We start from the raw sequence: 21710 nt of genomic DNA, 5'->3' as shown, positions 1-21710 counted from the left end.
CCATTCTGTTACCCTTATAAAAAAAAGACTGTATTCATATTTAATGAAACTAAACAATAAAAGTACTAAAAAAAGAGGTTATTGAGAAAAGCAAATGATCAGCAGCAGGGCTAGGGAGACCACATTCATTTACAGCAAACCCATCACCTGTAGGGGTCCTTCCTTGGGCCTTTCCTCTGCACCCCTTGTGCATCATCTGTGATGAAGTTGTTACTGGCCAGACCTTTACTTGGTTTAGTAATATCTAATAAATAGTTAAAGGTTATTGGAAGTTAGATGACTTTTTTGCTTGTTTGGGGCTTTTTTTATTGGCAACTGTATGCACATATGGCAGGGGGTTGGAACTAGATGATCTTAAGGTCCTTTCCAACCCTAACTGTTCTATGATTCTATGAGCTTGGCTTTCCAGTTCTTTTAAATATCTTCATTTTTCTTCTTTTCTTTTTTTCTTTTTAATAAATACAAATTCCTGCTTTACTCTGACACAATTGGGAGTATGAAAAGAAATGGAAAATCTTACATTTTTTTAGAGTACTTTTGTAAATGAGAATGCACATCTGTATAAATGATTCTTAGTTGTGGCATTCTGTGGCTTAGATAGCCAACAAGTAACTCAAACCTTTCTCTCTTGCAGTAGTCTTGCTTCATTCAGCTGTATGATTATAATGCCTGAACTTGTTAGCTACATACAGTTCACCTCCTCTCTTTGTGAGTGATGCTTATATTTGTTTGATACATTAAATGTTTTTGGAAAATTGCAACAAGAGAAGTAGGAACGTTATGTAGATGGAGTTTTGATGGTTTTGAAATATAGCTTAAACTCAAGATGTGCAGTCATATTAAATCAATGCTGAAAAGTTACAACTCTAATAAATTGTATTTATGCTAATGGTTGAGTCTGATTTACTGCAGCCATTAAAAGTGAAGAATAGGGGCAATAGTCTCCTTAGAACTGCCTTTTTTCTGTATTTTCTATTTTATCCTTCTGCAGTTCCACAAAATGTGCCAAGTCCCTCAAGAGTTCACAGTATAAATGGTTACAGCATTGAGGTCACCTGGGACAAACCGGCTGGGGTCATAGGTGTAATTGAGAAGTACATTTTGAAAGCATACGAAGAAGATGGTCCCAATGTACCCATCACTAGTGCTGAGCTTGCTGACACTAGTATGCTCACAGGTAAATGTTAACTACCATATTTTAGACACATCTAGTAATGCAGGATGCTTATATCTCCTTTTGTTGAGCTGTAAATTATTACTTCTATGGTTTTGTGTATGCACAGTGTAGGTAACATATGGAAGAGTACTGTTTGTCTCAGCATCCACATACATAGCAGTGCACTGTCTTTAAAGAATAATAAAGGTTAAGATACAACAGAAACAGTAAAAAGCAATTTTACTGGAGGTATGCCTTCCTAACCTATTGGGGGGAAATGCTTTCCTGTTTATTTTGATTTTTTTGCTTCCTTCTTGTTACGTAAATTCACACACATAAATTCACAAATTACCAGTTCACCTAAATTAACTCTAAACGTGGGTCCCAAACTATTTGCCCTGATGCGTGAAAGCACTTGCCTGATTTTGATCATGTTAACCTAACTGATTTCAGTTGAATCTAGCATGCATTTATGCTTTGGTTAATACCACTGGGAGGTGGGTTATTACAGAATGGGTTTATGGTCACTGTTGAGCTGTGGGTTGTAAGCTATAGGAACCGTTGAACACAAGATGTTTCCTGGGGTCTAGTTTTCCTTACTCCTAGGGGGCAGATGTTCTTAGGAAGAAATGCTGGACTCTTTGCTATGTAGAGAGCATTTTGTGACCTCGCTTCCTGTCAGCGTAAGGTGGATCTGGCTTTCTGCTCTGTATTAACAGACTGCATTTGCTGGCTGCTACAAGTTTGCCTGGGAAGGAAACACATTACAGACAACAGTCTGTATTATGTTATATGATGACTGAGTGGGCAATAGTACAAAATTTTACTTTCTTTGGAACAGACTGTGACCAGTAGATTTGTTTATATGCTATCATCTTAAATTAATTGTGTCATTCTTGACAATTTAAAAATTGCTAACAACATAATGCTCAAAGATGATGCTTTGGTTTGGCTGGACAATGGAACAATCTTAGAAAGTGTCTTAACCCTCAGGCAAGATATTATTGCTGCTTTCCTGAAGCCCAAGTAATATGTGCTCAGTTTTTGTTATGTAAGTTTATATGTTTTGTGTTGGTTTTCTGTCATAATATATGTATAAACTTTCAAGAGCAAAATGCATGTGCTCTGTTTTCTTCATTTAGAAATCTGTAGACTGTAATGTGCCTACAATAACAAAAGTGCACAGACTTTCTATTCTTACTGTGATTTCTTTGATGAACTTGTTGATTTGAATACTCTTTGTCTGTTCTGTAAAGCAATACAAATTGTCTTAGTAGAAATTAAAGACCAAGCATATAGATTAGGTAGCTTTTTAACAGATGATGGTCAGAACCAACCTTTTGTTTAACTTTGGTGGTATTGTGCCAAGATAGTGTGTGAGGGTTATGAAAAGGTCAATACTAGGCTCAACAGGTAAGAGGTTATCTGCATGGAGCTTTCAGGATGCAGAAGAATGTCAGATTCCCTGACAGGTAGCTGTTGAATACTGCAAAATAAAATTACCCTAAGAACTTAAGAATGGCTGTATTTAACCACTGACCTCTCTGGCAATGTCAGATTGTAGACACTTGGAAAGAAAATGTAAGAAATATGCTAAGCATAGACTGAGTCTTCTTGTTAATACAAATTCAACTGGGAGTTTGTGAAACTTCTGAGCTGAAAGTTGCATCTGAACCATCATGCTTAATGGTCTGTGGTAGAATTGTCTTTCTTTTTTTTTTAATAAATTTATGCTTTTGGCTTCTGCAACTTGCTGTGTCAGTAAGTTTTCCAATTCAGTTTTGTGTGTGTGGAAGCAGTGCTTCCTTTTGTTATTTATAACTGCTGCCCAACAGTTTGGTTATGTATTTTCCAGTTTTGGCATTGTAAGAAATATGTAATTTATGTCCTCATGTTGAGGTTAGAGCTGGGACAAGTGAAAAATCAAATCACTGCCTTTGAAATTATTTTGCCTTCATCCCACTGATTTCAGTGAAGCCTACACACATGGGGTAGCCTCTGGACATAGAGAAATGGTTGCCCACAGATGTGAGGCTGCCAGGTAAAGGTGTGTCTTTTGCTGCTGAATTATCTTTCCTTGTAAATCAAAAGCCAATATAAAGACAAAACCCCACCAAAAGATCTGTCTTTGCTTTGGGTTTGTTGAGAAGGTAAATTTTTCTTATTTTTCTCCCTAATTTGAAGGGAATTTCTTTAGAAATTCTTTTGTTTAATTCCATGAGAAGATACTGCAGTAACCCCAACAGCCAGGCTTGCTAATGCAACAGCAGAGGGGAAAGCACCATTGGCTGTCCTGTTTTTGTCAAATTCAGAAGAACCTGTTGTGCCTTTGTCAGGAAGAAAACCTGAACTAAATATTAAAGGTAAAGTGGGTCTGTAAATAAGCATAATCTCACAGCCTCAAATGCCTATCTCTGACTCCTCAGAAACAAAAGTCCTTCAAAATATGACCCTTGTAGTCTTCAAAATGTCTTCTTTCACTTTCATCCAGAAAAGAATATTCAACAAATGTAAATCCTTAAAAATCCTTAAAATCCTGACTGGTGAGCCAGGAGTCTATTTCAACATGGGGTTCAGGATCTGTATTCTGGGATGGGAGTACAAAGAATATAAATCTTTGTGATCCAAGGAATACTGTGTTAGCCCATCTTGCCTTCAGAGAAACATGTAATAACATTGATAGACTTTGAATATACCAGTTACACTCAGCAGAGCAATAAAAGAAGTACAGGGTCATCACATCAAATAATTTTTTTCCTAAAGGCTGGACTGCTTTACTCTGCATTCCACTGCATTTCACCTGCCATCAGAATTTGGAATAGAAATAAGAATCAGTATTTAAACAAATGAAAGGAACGTTAGAACACACTGTTTCAGTGCAGTTTGTGAGCAGCTTTTGCTTCTGCTTTCCTTTGGAATCCAGAATATCAGAAACTCACTGGGATTGGTAGGGTTAGAAGGGACCTCTTGAGATCATCTAGTCCATCTCCTTAGCTCAAGCAAGATCAGGTGGAGCAGGTTTCCCAGGACCATGTCCAGTTGAGTTTTGAGTATCTCCACAGACAGAGATATTCCTCTGTGGGATGGCTCATTTTATTGTGTTTATTGTGTTCTGGTGGAATTTCATGTATTTCAGTTTCTGCCTACTGCGTCTTGTCTTATCAGTAGAAGCTACTGAGAAGAGTCTATCTGCATCTTCTTTGTTCCCACCCATCAGGTACTTGTACAGATTGATAGATCACCCTGAGCCTTCTCTTTTCTGAGCTGATCAGTGCCAGCTTTCTCAGCCTCTCCTCATAAAATACATGCTCCAATCCCTTTATCATCTTAATGGTCCTTTTGCATTTTCCACAAAGTTGCAGAGGATGCACATTTCCCCCATCATCAAGGTCATTAATGAAGACGTTGAACAGTTTTTGCCCTGGTATCAACCCCTGGGGTACATCACAGCTGTCTTGCCTCTAACTGGATTTTGTGCTACTAATCAGTATCCTCTGATGCTTCTCTTGTCAAGCTCGTAAGAGAAAAACACTTTATAAATCAGAAAGAATTTCACTGTAGAATTCACGAGATCAACCAGCCTCTAAATTTTACCAATTCCTAATTATGAGCAGTGAAGAACACTTGTGGAACCTGTAAATTATATTTCAATAAGATATTCTGAAAAAGAATCCACATACATTTGGTATTCCTCTTATGGATTTTTCTTTCAGTTTTGTATGGGTTTTGCAGTGTGTCCTGCCTGTGTCATTGCTGCATTAGCCAAGTTGTGGCTGCACAAGTGATGATGAGAAAATTGTTGTCAGCATCTTCCCTTCTGAATGCCCACAGCCGCTGTTCCCTCCTTGCCTTGACACGTGTTTATAATTACTTTTCACCTTTTAGGCTTTTATGTTTGGCAGATGAATATCTCAGGCAAAGTTAATTTAATGTGGTTAATCAAAGCGGCTCGGCTGCGTCTCAGCTTTGAAAGCGCTCTAGTCTAGCTAGGGAGCCTCTCAGAAGTGGAAATGAGGCATCCTGCCAAGTGGCTGCTAGTCCCCAGGCTTGCCAGTGGGGCCATCGGGCCGTGGGTTGCTTGAGCCAGGGAAGCAAGGCCGGGAAGGGTGAGCCTAAAATGAGAGCCTGATGTCTGTGGTGGCCCTTGGAAAATGTTGTTTTCTTCAGGGTACTTTGCTCTACATGGGGCCTGTAAGCCATTTCCTGCCATGTGCCCATAGTGACATGGTTTAGTGGTAGACTTGGTAGGCCTGGGGTAAAGGTTGAATTTGATGACCATAAAGGTCTTTTCCAATCTAGTTGATTCTATGATTCTATGAAACTACTAATGAATTACTTGGATATTACTTTCATACATCTGAAACTACTTGAAAGCTCTTGGTTTGTGCAAATATTTTATGCTCAAAACACTCCTATGCTGCAGTTAAAAAGATTTTTATAAATTTGTAGAAAATAACTGCAAACAACTAATGTAAATATATGTAGGGCCAGAGCACTAGGAGGGCTCCCAGATCCTTACTCAATTTGAGACAAATTTCTACTGTTCTAAATCTTTTCTTGTTGGTACAAAGAGTCACAGCATACTAACCAGGTCTGGCATAGAATCATAGAATGTTTGGGTTGAAAAAGACCTTAAGATCATCTAGTTCCAACCCCTGACATGGGAAGGGACACATTTACTCACAACTAAAATCTGACAAAATGTTTAGAGTAATAAAAGCTGAAACTTTGTATTGAAAATACGGTTTTCAAGAGTTGCTTCATCAGCTTGAACCACTCTTAAATACAAGAATGGTTGTCATCTTCAGGTAAGTTATTTCTCTATGTCATCATTTAGTAGAAATAACCTTTGGTCAGAAGCACAGATAAATGACAGAAAACACCTAAGTATTTCCCATAGCCAGAGAGTATATGTTTTACAGTGCCATGCCACTTTTTGACAGACGTGGAGGCTGTATGCAGCCTTACCACGTGAAAGCATGTCAAGTACTGAGACCCATGCAATGATTAGGGTTGCTATGCTTGTTGACCTGTTTTCTCCCTTTGTGTGTCTTAAGGAGATTTGGTCTCTTCATCTCTCTCATCCATTGGTATGCACATCTCTCTTGGTGGGAGGAGCTGAAGGAATATGCCAAAAGCTGCACCTCAGCTGTTATTGCAACATAGGGCAGCCAATAGATCCGTCTATGCCCATTAGGTTTCTGTGAGTTGTCAGGTGGTGCTTGAGTTCCTAATAACCCTAAATCAGAATGGCAAGATGTAGGATCTTATTTCCTTTCAGTTAGTTGGTTTTAGCAGACTAGCAGAGTATTTTACAATATATGCATTCTAAACCAAATTATATTAATATTCTGCAGTATTAAGTTTCTAACTTGATTGAGGTTAGACCTAAATGAATGTTTACAGTCCAATGCTATTGTATAAATTTATTACTATGAAATGTAAATTATCTGACTAGATAAACCTGAACATTTTATCAAAATTACATCAACTCTTAGCTGCATACCAAAACTTTTATTAATACAAGGAAATCAACTTCTTAATGTTTATGAGGGATTATTAATTTTTTAAATAGATTAAAATTAATAAATCTCAAAAAAATTGCAAAAAAGTCTTTCTTTCTTTCTCCCTCTGCAAAATCCTAAAATGAATCATCCTGTGGAACAATGGCAAAGTTATCTGAAAGGATCAAGAGTAACATAGTGTTAGATATTGCAGAACCTGTACTCTCTATGGTTAATTAACTCCTGCTGCAAAACTGGACTGTTGGGCTAAGCTTTTCTTCAAATTACAGCAGCCAGAGAGATGCCCCATGCTAAGGGGAGTGTGATGTTCCTTTGAAACACTGTAACCCAAACTCTGCCTTCAAAGCCAGTGGTGCTTGCCTTAGATGGTTTGGTGTCAAACCTTCCTGTGCAGAAAAAAAGGCTCTTTCATGCCGCAGAAATCCCATAACTAAAGGAAGTATTTTGTTTCTTTTCTCTTATAGCCAAAGGGTTGGAACAGGTGCCTTCCCATTCAATAATTCTTTAAAATTTTGCAACTCATTCTAAATTTAAGATAGAAAATGCTTTAAAAATGCAGATGTATGCGACAGATTGAGGTACTCAGGCTTTCAGTCCAGAAATGCATATGCAGAAGATGTACTTAAACAGTTTTTGCTACAATCTGTCAAAAACACAAAGTCAGTTGAGGACTTCCTTTTCTGGTCAGTGGACTGTGATTAAGTGTACTGTGGCAATGATGCATCTCGACACACAAGTGACTTTGTTAGACAGATGCTGTATGACCTCTGGCATTCAAGTTAGCTAAATAGTCTTTAGATTTGGGGAGGGGAGATTTGGTGAATTATTTTAAAGAGCTTAAACAAGAATTAAGGTAAATCATTTCAATTGCAGTATGTGTATTTCAGAATAGGTCCTGATGAAGTGAAGTGTTAGGAAACAATGAAAAACTCTGGCAAGGAAAAGTCCCTTTGGCAAGACATACACTCAGCTTGTGAAACAAATGGTATTTGTGAGGGTAAGCTGTGTGGTTGACTTTGGGAATCTTAAAATTCAGTAGCAGAGCTGTTTTCAGGCTGTATATAAAGTACTGCCTGGATTTGATGAATATTGGCTTTCAGAATTGTCTACTTCCACTCTCTTGGGTGTGTGCATTTTTCTGTGGAAGTGAGGAAAAGAACTTTAGTACTTGTGTTACCTCTGTAAGTTTAAATAGCTTTTTTTGTGTGAGTTGTGTCTGTGGATGAGTAGGTTTAATTTTTGTTTTTATGGAATAGTTCCTTCAGTAAATGTATTCTAAAAAGCTCACCTCAATTTATATTTATTTAATCAATTCATTATGCAGAGTGAAAGCTCTGTAAGTTACCATAAGCAAGTATGTCTTTTTGTCTCTGACGACTCGGTGGTGATTTGAAGGAACTTTCTGACAACTCAGGATGACAGATTGGAACAGTGAAGCAGCTGCTTTCATGAAAGTCTTTTAACTGGATGAGGAAATTGCTAAAATACTGTAATTGCATTTGAATCTAATTTTCATTTCTTGTGAACAGAATATTTAGCCCTCATACCTTAGCGGTAAAGCATGTTTCTTCCTTGGTGAGAAGTGCTACTTTTCTATTAAAAATCTGCCAGAATACTGTAGAATCTGGTTGAGCTATCTAAATATAGGAGACCTCCCTTCTAGATGTACTGAACAAAAGAAACATCTGTTTTATGGAGAAGGGCAAGGAAGAAGCTGGATATTTCATCTTCTCATATACTGTATGCATTAGAATGATGAATGGAATGGATATAAAGACACAACTGACTTGTCCACATATCCATTTTATGGTAAATTCATTGTTGACCCTTTTCTACTGTCCATGTCAGTATTTTTATCCTTTATCTACAAGAATGAACCAGTGTTTTCTCCCTGACACAACTCTAAACCTAACTTTAAGTACTGCAAATAATTAAAGATCATTTAAATAAAAGTATAGAAAATTGAATACTAGTTTTGCATATAAAGTGGGCTTAATGTTCTAGGTGTGATTCCAGATCACTGTTTTAGACTGTTAACTTTACATTCATATTTAACAAATGACATTATTCAGTTTCATGGGGTCACTGTGTCAAAATGTCTGTGTTAGAACTTTAATTTATTTCCAAAGGTTCTTGGAGTGGGCAGATAGGAGTGGTGTGTTAGAATGATTTACCATCTCTGATTCCCCATGGGGATTTTAAGGCTTGGAACACAGTCTATGATGTAAATTTTAAGTCTAGATGAGTTCAGCTTCTCTGTAGTGTCAGGGTGAATGAATGGGGCTCATATCCCAAATGTGGGAGGCTGACCCTTTTCTTAAATATTGATGATGCCTCTAATTCTACCTCCTGATCAAAGTGACAATTTATCTAGCTCTCTCCTGTTAACTCTAACAGAGCACATGGAAGTGTGGTTATGACCAAATTTTCCTTTGCTAGCATCCCACCTTAGAAAGTCTGATGCACTCTTCTCTGGTCAGCAATTATTGGGTATAGACAAGAGATACCAGTCCGAGTGTTATAATTGAGGAGTTAGGTAAAGTTTTTTAAAGCTGTCAACCAACTTAATTGAATCATAGGCTGTTTTTTACTGGAAAATTTATTTTGCTGTGCTGCAAATGAATTCACGTGTATCAGTGGCAATCTTTGCTATGGGACTGCTGACTTTGTATACCAAGACAGTCAGGCACCGAGTGTAAATTTCAGCGACTGGCTAAAAGTGCAGAGGAAATGAGTGGGTAATGAGAGGAGATCAGCCAGTTCTTTAATTGAATTAAAAGCTGGGTGACACCAATGCAGACACCTGTCCAATTACAGACAGGCCAAGGTGTTTACCATTGCTGTACAAGCGATTTGAAGATGACAGAAATCTTTCCGCCCACAGATTAACATAATGAAGGAGAACAGATTACAGTGGATGCTGGCCAAACAGATAGGTTGGCAGCTGAGGAAAAAGTAGTTTGCTGAAGTATGTAAATAAAATCTGTGCACTTTTCTTATAGCCTACCTATGCAGCACATCTGTTTCTTCATTGCAAGAAAATAGTGCAAGAGTACCTGTGAAGGAAAAAAACATTAATTGGGAAATGGGCAAATTATTTTTTTAAGTTGTTGTCTTTGAATAATTTTTTTAAACATAAACCTTGTGTTACAAAAGGATTTATTTGTTGCTTTGTTGGGGTTTTGTTGTTTCATATTCTTTCTGCCCTCCACAAACCTATAAAGCAGGTGCTTTATATAAAGCCCTTCTACTTTGTCAGAAGTAAACCAAACAGCCTAATCCAAACCTTCCACAGCTATGGGTATCTTTCTGGATATGTGCTACTGCAACTCTCAGTGCCTGAAGCTGTTGGTGACCCCACGGAATATCTTCCATCAGGAAATGCAAGGAGCATTAATTCACTGCTTCATGAGACTGATGCTACAATTTTAAGTGCTAAATGCACAAATAAAACTGAATTGCTTCCTAAAGCACCGTAGAGTGAATAAAGAGATATTGCTTACACTATACCGTGCTCCTCTTGACTGAGAACTTGCAAATGTCACAGGATTTGGTTTCTGCATGTGTTTATTTGCTGAAGGTTATTTCAGTAGTACCTCTTATACTTTTGCGTGTTTAACCCTCTATGATCTGGAAATAAGTGTTTTGTACTAAGTCTTAGGCAATAAAGATGTTTTTTTCGCTGATGAAATTTCTGTGCTGAAGAATTTACTGTAGACTCCGATACCCCTTATGTGGGGAAAAAGACTTTTTTTAATGAAACCCAAGTTTATGTTGAATTCTATGTAGTAACTGAATGGAGAGTAGTAGAAGGGACTAAATTCTTCTACCTGTTTGCGTACACTTAATGCTGAGAGGGTTTGCAGTCTTATTGTACTATGGGCTGTTTGGTTAAGAATTATGGTTCTGTGAGGTACCGTTGGTTTTGCTTTGTGAAATTCCAGCGTTGAACAGTTCTGAAATAACATGTTTTGCTATAAATTTTATTTTTCTTAATAAACACTCCATTAATTTTACTAAAAGCTGTGGGAGGCAAGGTTAAAACATGGTTTGAAAAAAACTTGACGTGATTTGGCATCTTTTAGTTACTACTGCATTTTAATTCCATATTACTTTAATGTCGGACCTGCTTTGAAATGGAAATTGCTGATGTTTCTGAAAATGACAGTTTTTTTTTCCCATGTAGACCCTCTGTATACTTCAGTTCAAAATCTTGTGTAACTTCCTGAAGTAGTAAGTAGTGATTTGTTACATTTGCTAAGACAGAGAGCTGCTCGATGTGTGAGAATCCAGCAGCTTCACTAACATAAGCAGGCTAAAAAAATCAAAATATTTTTCTTGTGAACCTTTGGGTGTTGTGTCTCCTGAATTATGCTGCTGTAGTAATATAGCAAATATATGGTTTATATGATGCCACTGAAGTAATGGAATACAAGTAGGATGTGTTATACAAAAAAGAGACTTCAGTTTAGGAATGAAAAGGGGGCAACACTGGAGAGAAAGCATTAAAAAATATTTTGTTCTGGGAGACGGAAAACTTTGTGAGACAGAGACTAGGAAAAGAAAAAATCGTCTATAGTCATTGTTAAATTGAAATATGCACCTCAGTTTTGAAGTGATATCTGTTATAGTGAGCATAACTAAAGATATTAGCTGCATCATTAAGTATTAAAAATAGACTAACATGCTATTTACTTTTAACTTATTTTGCAAAATTTAAGTAGTGGCATAATAGGAATGAAAACTTACAATCTTTTATCTCTTCTGTGTGTAATAGAAAACTTTAATTTTTTTACTTCTGTCTTTGTATTTATATAATCAGCCTGTTCACAGTACGTGCATAGCACCTTGCTTTCTTCTGTTGCAGGCATATTGACAGGTTTGCATCCATTCAAAAACTATGCTGTAACCCTAACTGCTTGCACTTTGGGTGGCTGTACTGAGAGCTTGCATGCATTGAACATTTCCACTCCACAAGAAGGTAAAGTAATTTCAAAGGTCTTGACTTCCACATTTCAGTCATGAATAATAAAACAGGAGAAGAGCTAAATGCTGCAAAGCCATTTGCTGGAAAACCCCAACCTAATCTGATGACAAAGTGCATTGCCAGACCATAATTGCTCCTTTTTTTTTTTTTTTTTTTGGGGGGGGGTGGGGGGTAGGGTGCAAAAATGAATCAAACTCCATACCCTTTAATGACATGCATCTTTAATAGCTGTAATGCAGATTAATGGGCTTTTTAATTGCTGTTACATTGTTCATGCAGGAGCCTTGTCATTAATATGAAGCATCTGAAAGATTAATGAAAGCTTCCGCATTTTACTATGGCTCAGAAGTAAATCTAGAGACAGTCTGACTAAAAAGAATTGATTGTATGGCACAGTATGAAATTGAGAATCAAATGTTTGATTTCCATAGTTTCTTTTAACTGCTGAACACCAGAAATAGGCAACAATTGTTTCAGTGTGATGAAACCTCCAAATGCCGATTGAATTGTTTATGAATCACTCTTCAGTTTTTCCATATTTTTTTTTCTAAACCCTTATAAATGTTGTTGTGCTCAAACTTAGAGGTTGTAAGTGTAAATGAATGTTTTCCATGCTTGCATTAAGAACTACAGCAGGAAGAAAGAGAAAATACATTACAGTTCTGACTTTAGAGACTAGGCTGAGAAGTAATATGCATCAATTACTGGAGCAAATGCACCCAAAATATCTGTGACGTATCTAACTCTATTCTCAATTAAACATGAAGTTCAAATCTCCTAGTTCTGTCATCCTAACGCAGTGTTTAATCTAGTTAAAATCATCAGTTACTCCAAACTTATACCAGTTGAATAATGAAGAATTTGATGTGTATTTATAGGATAGTAGTTGATTTTCCATAATGCAAAGTAGTTTCCAAAATTCCCTCCCTCCCACAGTTCTTCAGTTTATCTTCTCCTGGAAACTAGATGGTAATGCAGTACCAATGAAACATATCAAATCTTAGCATGAAGTCATGTGGAATACAACCATAATGAAGCAGTGTTGAACTGCTGCCAAAGCAGGTAGTCATGCAAGATGTTGTCCTGACGAGAACAGTCTTCGAGACTGCAGTCTAATAACATTGCCAGGACAGCATTTTGATGTGAACATGTTAGCAACTGCCAGCAGCACCAATCAAATGAAAACTAAATTATCACCTCTTGGAAGTTCTAGATAAACTGAGTTTGTCTAATGGCATTATCCATGAAAGGGTGTAGCCTCTGACAGACAAATAGTTAATAATGGATTCCCATGATGTAAACATGAAATACAGTATGGTGTATTATAGTAACTTAAAAAGAAATTGTTTATGTCTTCTTTTCTCAGCTTAGTCAATGAAGTGGGAATTCTTGCAAGTGTTTGAGAAAAACATCCACTGTCTTCAGATGTGCTGTCACATTGGCAAGGTTTAGGCAAGAAGAGATTTTTCTGTTTTTTTTTCCCCACCAAAGATCAAATAAAGCCATGGGGAACATGTGTTATTTCCCTCAGGAGAATTGAACGAAAAGTCAATGTGTGGAGTTTCTATTTTTGGGTGCTGTTGTTGCATGCTCTTCGTAACAATAAATTGATGATACAGAAGACAAACACCATATCACACCCTCCAGCTATCCCTGTTTCCCTGTTGAAACATTCATTACTTTATATTGTTTTCACATTGCCAGCCACTGCTAGTTATTGTTTTAAATTGCTAGCACAGAGCTTGTAAATTACAAGAAATTCCTCCCAGAATAAGGCCTGAATTCTTCTCCCCTTGTGATATTCAGTGGGATTGCTTGTGCTTCTAGCATATAATTCATTGGGATGGTGAGAGAACTCAGCTTTTAAATTATTACCCATGGCCAATGTTCAGTATATTATATGCATAAAATTGATGCTAAACAAACATTACTAAGTGCGTTGATTATGAAAAGTGTGAAATAAGGGGTAGTGCGTAAGAACATGGCACCTGCATTTGTGGTTATAAAGAACGATCACTTTGTATTTAGGAATAAAAGCATGAAGGAAGAGGAAATAATTTGCATTAAAAAATGGACATTACTAAAATCATGTACCCCTTCCCTTGCTCAGTGTTATCAAGCTGGAAAGATAAAGCTATATGAGTATAATCATTCTCCTAAAAAGGAAAAGACTATATCCTTGTCTTTCACAGAAGCTTTTGTTTGGCTAGGAAACATTACATGTAATAGGAGGGTTCTCAAAATGCTGGCATGTTGCAAACCAAAAATATCTTCTGAAATTTCAGCTTTACCAAAATTATTCTGGCAGTAGCTGCTCACTGAAATTATTTATTATTTGTGGAAATATGATATCATATAATACAATGTTATACTTTCTTTTCCCCAGCCCCTGAAGATGTGCAATCACCCACAGCAATATCCTTTCCCACGTCCCTGCTGATGACTTGGAGTCCACCCAAAACACCAAATGGTATTATTACACAATATACTTTATATATGAACGGAGTACCAATTTACTTAGGAAATGGAACTAAATATGTTGTAAAAGGTGAGTTCTCTGGTGGGTAGAATGTCAGATGGGTTTCTCATAGTTGCTATGAATAATTAGATGACTGACCCCTTCTTATTTCAGAGGAAAAGTAAAATACTTTTAAAACGGGTTGGATGCACTTTGAACCCTGGTGGGTTCTGTTTTTTAAAGAATCCTTCATAGAACGCTCTGTTGGGACCCTCAGAAATTAATGTTGCAATGCTGTAGCTAAATCTTGTGCTGTATTGTCCTCTTTCACAGAACCTGAGTCATCTTTTTAGTGGTTTTACAACTTTCTGATCTTGTACCGTCTAGCTCTCAAAACAAGTAAACTGTAAGGTGTTGAAGACAAGATATTATGTACACGTTTAGCAGTTTTCCTACTGTCTTCCTTAAATGTTCTTAATTAGAGACACTGAATAGCCCATGTTTAATTAATTTGTTAAAAGCATAAGCTAATAATCCATTTTCTTCTTCTAAATTATGCAATGTGTCAATAACCAAGTTATACCAGTACTCTTAAACTACTACATAGAAGCTAAATGCCTGTTATTTGGCAATGCAGTAAAGCACAGTAATCTGACTTCCTATTTTAATGTAATTGGTGTAGTTTAATGGAGTGCCTGAGTGTTTTTAATCAAACATTTTTAAAACACCAAAAACCAAAATAAAAAAAAAAAAAATTGAGCTAGAAGTATCATAGCATAAGCACTACTCTGGACCCATCAGAATTGTATATGGTGGTAGGTACAGGTAAAAATAGTGTTTCATATCAGACAGCTGGGGTTGGGGGAAAAGGGGTACTGAGACCCTACTTTCTTTTTAATGTAAGGCCTTAAAATTCAAAGCCATTTCTGCACCTTGAGTTAGTATAAAACATAGTTAAAAATTCATATAGTTCAAATTTCTTTGCCTTGCACAGGCCATAAGATACTGGTGTGGTGGGTCAGTTTTGACACTGAAAAATGAATCCAGTTAGAGAACCTCCTGAAGGCTGTTGATGATTGCTGTAATAAATAGTGCACACTTTAAGTCAAACTTTTTCATTCTGTATTCAAAGGTAATGGATTTTTCGTAACCATAGTAACCTTAGTGTATTTCTGGATAAATACACAAGGTATATACATTCTGGTTTTGGTTTTGAATATAAACTACCACATTATGTATTACTAATAATATGAAAAATAGGATATAGGTTAGCGTAATGACAGATCAAACTAGGGTGCATTTTTCTTCTGGAAAAAAATTAATATTTATCAAAAGCATAGGTTCAATTAATTTCTCCCATATTCCCAGTTTTCTGGTATTCTTGTAGTGCCATTTATCTTCTTTTGCAAGATCTCCATTAATCTGTTATTGCTATACCATAACACTGTTCTTAAGAATCTTGAAGTGTAAATAGTTGTGCTTCCAATCTTATTAAAATCATTACTGAAACTTCATCACAGATAGTTTTACTGATGTGTTCACCTGCAACATGGTTAAAAACTGACCAAGCAATATAGTCATTTGAGATGTACACCTTATTTTGTTGGTTCTAGATTCATGTCTGATTGTATTCTGACTGATAGCCAAAACTAATTGAGAGGAGTTGCATCAAGTAACTTTTGTAATTCTTCAAAAATACAGAAGAGGATAACTTAAAAAAGGGCAGGACTTGATTCCTTATATTCTACCTCTAAATCTTAAATGATAACAGAGAATCTTCCTTATTCAAAAGAGATGTCTAGTGGATCAGATTGTATTGCCCTATTCAGTACAACAGAAGAGCCACTCTTGCCTACCCTTTGGATCCATTTTATTCAGCTGCCAGTTTCTCACTCTGACTGAAGGAGAAGGTCAATGTGAGCCAGCAGTCTGGGATTTGGGTCAGTAGAAATCTCAGTCATCCTGAATCGGGTTTATTTAAGATCTTGCTTAGATTTCCATTTATCTTTAATTTGTCATGGTTTTGCTTCATTTTGGAGCCCGAGATTTTCTTCTTTGTAGGCTAGAGGTAAAAAAAAGAAAAGGTATAACTGTTTTTTTTTCAAGGGTTGTGGTTTTACAGTAAAATGTTAGAGCTTTTGGCTTTCCAGTGTTATACATGTCTCTCTCCTAGAGAGGCTTTTAATTTCAGCATTTATGCTAGTGATGTCGGTGACTTATTGCCTCAACATAATATGCTATTGACCCTAAACAGAGAGACAAAGTTCATTGTCTCTGACATGTTTCCTGTTCATTCACCAAAATGATTTCCTAATTTAATAACTATACAACTGAATTCCTGACCAGAAGTCTATACCAGAGAGTCATAGATCCTCTGTGGTTTTTGAAGCACTGTGTCTATTGAAATGGGTTTTTTTAAACCTTTTATGAAGGCATCAATTCTGTCTAAAAATTAATGCTTCTCTGGCTTTCACTTCAGACCATGGAAAGTAGGTTTAAGCCCATACTAATTAATCTGTAACTGGAGGAGGGATATGTTTCCTCAACACCATAATTGCAAATATATTGTTAACTGACTTTCTGATCCTGACAGTTACTGAGTGCTTGAAATACTCATTGATTTTCATGGAAATTCAAGTATTTGTTTCCTCTGGGGGTTGAGCTGTAATTAAAAAAGAGACCCTTTAAAAGCACGTATGGCAAATGTACACTTTACCACATTGAAAAGGGGGACCTATTAGGCATCCACCATCCATTAGTGCCTTTAAATATCTTCCCCTTATCGATAAACTCAGTGTCTGTGTTATAAGCAGTGAAGCACTGAAATGAAGCCATCTCCTGTACCACACCACCTTTGTTAACTGTCTCTTATTTTCTGCATCTCACCTTTAAGCATTTGCCTTATGTGGTACTACTTCCTTGTGCAACCTGGGTTCTATTTCACATCCTGAATTCCAGTGGAAGCCTAATGTTGCCAAGGAGTAGAGAAAAGCCAAGAGGAAATACCCAGTCCAGGATCACACATGGAATTTAGGCTGTGTGAATCCTAATATGAATATGCCCCCAAATTCATACTTTCAGTTCCTCTATGTGAGAGTGCAGAAGCTCCTGTAACCAATAGCTGCAGCTCAGGAAAGCAATTGCAGTAGTGTTCTACTCTCCAAACCTGCATACCTTACTTCTGTAGAGATGACTAGCAGCTGAGAGGAGATGGAGAAGCTTGTACACTTACCTTCAAAACTCTTAACAGAGACACACTGAGAGGCTTTTCATATTAGGAAAGTTTGAAGTGATTTTTCCTGGGGAGGTAAAAATATGCTTCTCTCCCCCATCCAAACACTAACAGGCAAAACTGAAGCTTATACTTTGAAATGTGGAGATTTCTTTTCAGGTTTTAACTTTAGGCAGTTATTTTTTCTTTTTTTTTCTTTTTTTCTTTAAATTAGTCTGAAAAAGTTTCCATCTGCCGTAGATGAAAGAGAAGACAGGGTGGGTTTTATACTGTAAACTACTACACTGCACTGGCCTGATCTTCCATTAGGCAGGAAGGTGGCCTAATAAATGCAAAGGGTACAGTAAAAGCCTAATAAATGCAAAGAGACAGTAATGACTGAATGTGACCCAAGTACTGAGTTTTGTTTTGGTGGAAACCTTACTGTTGTGAAGAAACTTCAGAAAAAATATTCATCTATTCTTAAGTGCTGAGCATTTGATGGGGAGAGAAAAGGTGTTTGTTACTTAATAAGTTTACAAAGAGAAATAACTTCGTAGATATGTTCAGAAAACAAAAACTATGTAAGTATATCTTTGCACTGAGCTTGGCCTTGAGGATGTATGTCTGCATTTTCTGCAGCACTAGGTACTTGACAATGTTAACAAATTGGGTTTGTATAATTTCCCTAGCAGAATCTAATGGTTCTCATCATGAATCTTTAAAAGGAAGATATTCTTATTAAGCCTCACCTGTATGAAACTTTTATTTCCATGCCAACCTGAAAGAAGTGTTTCCAGTTTTTCAGGAAAGGGACCCTGTCAACTGTGTTAGAAGGGCAGATACTCAACTGAGTTAAACAAGTGTAGAGTTATCCTAAATTACTTGCCCGAGAGTTTAAAAAACCTGTGACATACTGCTTTGCACCAAATTTCATGCCCGAGAGTTTAAAAAAACTGTGACGTACTGCTTTGCACCAGGTTTCTGGGCAAAATATTAAGGAGAGCCTTGGAAAAAGTGAGAAAGAGATGTCCTCACTGTTTTGTCTAAAAGCATGAACTAGCTTCGGCTTAGTCAAATTGTTATTTGACCTGAGCATGGGAAGGCTGATCCTCTGAAACCAGGATAAAATGGGAGCCTTGTTTTTCTGGGAGTAAGAGGCAGATGTTTGACATCTGTGAAAACAGAGCTTAGCATATCTGATCTTAAAAAATGGGAGAACTCTAAATTAGTACCTGTATTTTTAATTTATGTTGCTCTAAACCAGCACACACTATGCACAGCTATGAACAATTATTACATTTTAGTGAAAAATCAGCAAAGTTTTTGTCCTTTTTATCCCTCTGACTACTACTGCTTGTTTTAAATGATAGATCATGATAATAAAAGTAAAATTCATCATCATATCTGTATAATACTAATTGCCCAGTGAAATAACTTGAACAAGAAATTATATTACAGGGCAATTGTGATATCATGTATCACTGCAAGAACCTGAATTACTAAGAAGAAAATACTTGTTCTCTAAGGTTTAAGGTGTAGGTTTTATGGTTACATTTCATATAGTTTTTTTAGGTTTAGCTACATTTAAAAACATCAATTTCCAGCCCTAAGGATTTGCTTTCCTCTGGTTTAGTTCCTGCTCAAAGATGACAGACAGCTTTTGCCTTAAAGGGAAAAAAACAAAAAAAAAATCTGTAGACGTCTGGTATGAGTTTATTGCCCAGCTTCCAGGTTGCAGTGAATCACATGTAAATACCAAATGAACCAGTCTGTTCACTAGAGTGTTTTGAAAAGAGCTGTTTGCTATCAAATACAATGTTAGTGCTAGATTTATGTATATTATTGCTCTTAATGTCAGAATTCCTCACCTTTTTGTGAAACAGACTTCTTTAACACCATTGTGAGCATTGAAAAGTTAGTATTCACCTCTTAGGAGTTAGAATTGGCTATACAAAACATCTTGCACGTGACTCAAAGAGATATGCCCTGGTGTCTCTTTGTAATTTTAGAGTCTTGCAATACCATGATGCAATTCCATGGCCACCCCTTATATTTGGCTTAGAGACATATTCAGCTGATAATGCATATGGGAAACGACACGTTTCCCAGGGTGGCACATAAAGAGCACCTGCTGCTCCAGGCTTTATTCTGGCCTGGGTATGCATTTAAGTAAAGATAAATTGGTGCACCTAGCACTAGGGGGCAGAGTACACCTGTCTTAGGGGAGAAGCTGCCTTCCTCTACAAGTTGTAGGTGTATTAGAAAGCACATTTGATACACCTGAATAGGCAACACTGACATTGCCAGTGACCGGTACTATCGTAATTAATCCCACATATCCAGAATGCACATTCAGCAGGCACAAAACCAAAGGGCAAATGGGCTGTCTGAGTCTGGCATTCCTGTATTTCAGCTTCAGACAGAAATATATGGTACACTCATTGACTTAATAATACAGATCTGGGGAATTTAGAAGGGTGGGGTGTTGGGGTAAGGGTAAAAGCATTATGTTTATTTGTAGCAGCTCTGTTGTATCATTTTCTGTTGCAGTGCATTAGAGCAGTGTTAAATAAAATCTGCTTATTTAAAATCCTTTTAAATAGTGTTTAAATATTTCCTGCTGATACAATCTGCTAAAGTAGTTATCCTTGCTGCAGATTTCAGTTAACCTTGTCGCAGATATTAAGCCTGAAGCTGCACAGACTTTTAGGGACCTTGATTATAGAGCAAAACCTAATGGTGTCATTATAAAACCACAGCTGGACAAGCTTCTGGAGTCCTTGTCCTTTGATCAGATTTGGGTAACACAGCAAGCCAGGAGAGAACTCACGCTAACCCTGCTGGAATTGCTGAGCTCTCAGGTTGCTTGAGTACTCCTTTCTAAAAATTAAAATGGAACAGAAATTGTAACATGAGAGTGATTAGTGCTTTCCAATCTTCTCTATGTACCAACGCAAACTGGGACAAATTGCTTCTCCAAAGCTAATAGCTGCAGAACAGGGAGAGTCCTTTTTTTCATGCCTCCTTTCCCTTCTGACAGCATAGGAAGTATTTTGGCTCTCAGCTCTGTTTTTAAAACAAGAAAAGAAAACAAATTAATCTCCAGGCTTTATCTAAATTCCATGACAAGAATTCAACCCACTAGCAAATGTAAAACTCCCAGATTATTTTGTCCTGTGATCTTCCTTCAAACTTAGTTGTCAGAATCAGATATGTATAGGCCTCTAGTTCTTTATTTGCTCCTTCACAGATTGGTGATCAGACTTAAAGATGCTGAGATCTCTTCAAAGGCAGCATGTACTGTGGAGGACAGATTTAAATCAAGTATTTATTGAGTTCAGTTTGTAAAATTTAAGTGCAGTCTTTCTTCTTTTTTTGTTGGTGTTTTCTCACTGCCATGTGGATTTGCAGGTCTTCTCCAAGCAGCAGATTCTCATTTTACCACTTTCTGAGACTGGTTTGTTGTGATGTTGCCTGTATGGGCCAGTTTGACCAAGAGAGGTTCAATCTTCTGCATTTTGTCTACTTTCCCCTCGGATTTCTGAAACGTGTCATCTGTTTCTCTGCATTTTTCTTTTATCAGTTAGAACTCCATATAGGGCCCTACTAAGTGCTATAGTTTCTCTTTGTGAGCAGTTGTAACATGGTGACCACTCTTTGCTATTAGACATTAAGAGGTCTCCTTAGATTTATAAGTGGAATATGTTTTCCTGGCCATGTGCTCATAGCCTGCAATACTTTTTGTGGGATCTTATTTTCAATTGTATGTCTGGTAATTGTGGTTGCCTGAACCTAGCAAGGCAAAGTGATGGGGTCTGTTCTGATTTAAATTTTGCTGACAGAGGGATTCATGAAATGCTAAGTAAATGATTTATGCTTAGTTTCATGTAATGCTGAATTCATGTATATAAGTGCCTCTTGCACAGACGGACTAAGGCCGTCTTCTGTGGTGCTTGTGCCCTGCTTCTGTTTGAATCTCTAGATATTCATTCATAGGGGTAAACCTCACTTAGCTCTAACTTAATAGGCTTTAAGGGATTGTGGCAGTCTTCTTGATATTGCGGGCTGCATAACGAAGCTTCTCTCTGAGATTTCTGCCCTGGAAAACCCACTCATATTTCTCCTTGCTAGTTTAGGACCACTTGGTCTCCTGAACTGCCAAACACTTGATGTAATATCTAATTTAAGATAGATATGTTCTTCCATGCTGCTATTATAAATTGTGTTGGTTTATCAGCTGTGATAATTATTCTGAGTAGTACATGGATTCCTGTTTGGCTTGAACTAGACATAGACACTTCTGTCTACACCAAATGTGTCCCAACCTTTCTTTAACGCTAGTGGAATAGTAATAGCTGGTGACAATATAC

General features: G+C 37.0%; 1 protein-coding gene across 4 annotated transcripts in view; it reads left to right on the top strand.

Moving 5' to 3' along the window:
* Nucleotides 1-21710, top strand: part of USH2A (usherin) — a 372227-nt gene that overhangs the window by 151956 nt on the left and 198561 nt on the right. For all 4 annotated transcript variants that reach the window (XM_062605800.1, XM_062605798.1, XM_062605802.1 and 1 more), the window contains exons 30-32: nucleotides 992-1177; nucleotides 11549-11662; nucleotides 14055-14216. In XM_062605800.1, the coding sequence (XP_062461784.1) occupies nucleotides 992-1177; nucleotides 11549-11662; nucleotides 14055-14216 (462 nt within the window). The remainder of the gene's footprint in view (nucleotides 1-991; nucleotides 1178-11548; nucleotides 11663-14054; nucleotides 14217-21710) is intronic.

Source organism: Pezoporus occidentalis, unplaced genomic scaffold, assembly GCF_034315485.1.
Source record: "Pezoporus occidentalis ecotype Australia unplaced genomic scaffold, CSIRO_AGI_Poc_V1 ctg93, whole genome shotgun sequence".
NCBI classification, from domain to species: domain Eukaryota; kingdom Metazoa; phylum Chordata; class Aves; order Psittaciformes; family Psittacidae; genus Pezoporus; species Pezoporus occidentalis.
Note: the sequence above shows the minus strand (reverse complement) of the source record. Positions and strands in the feature narration are given on the sequence as shown.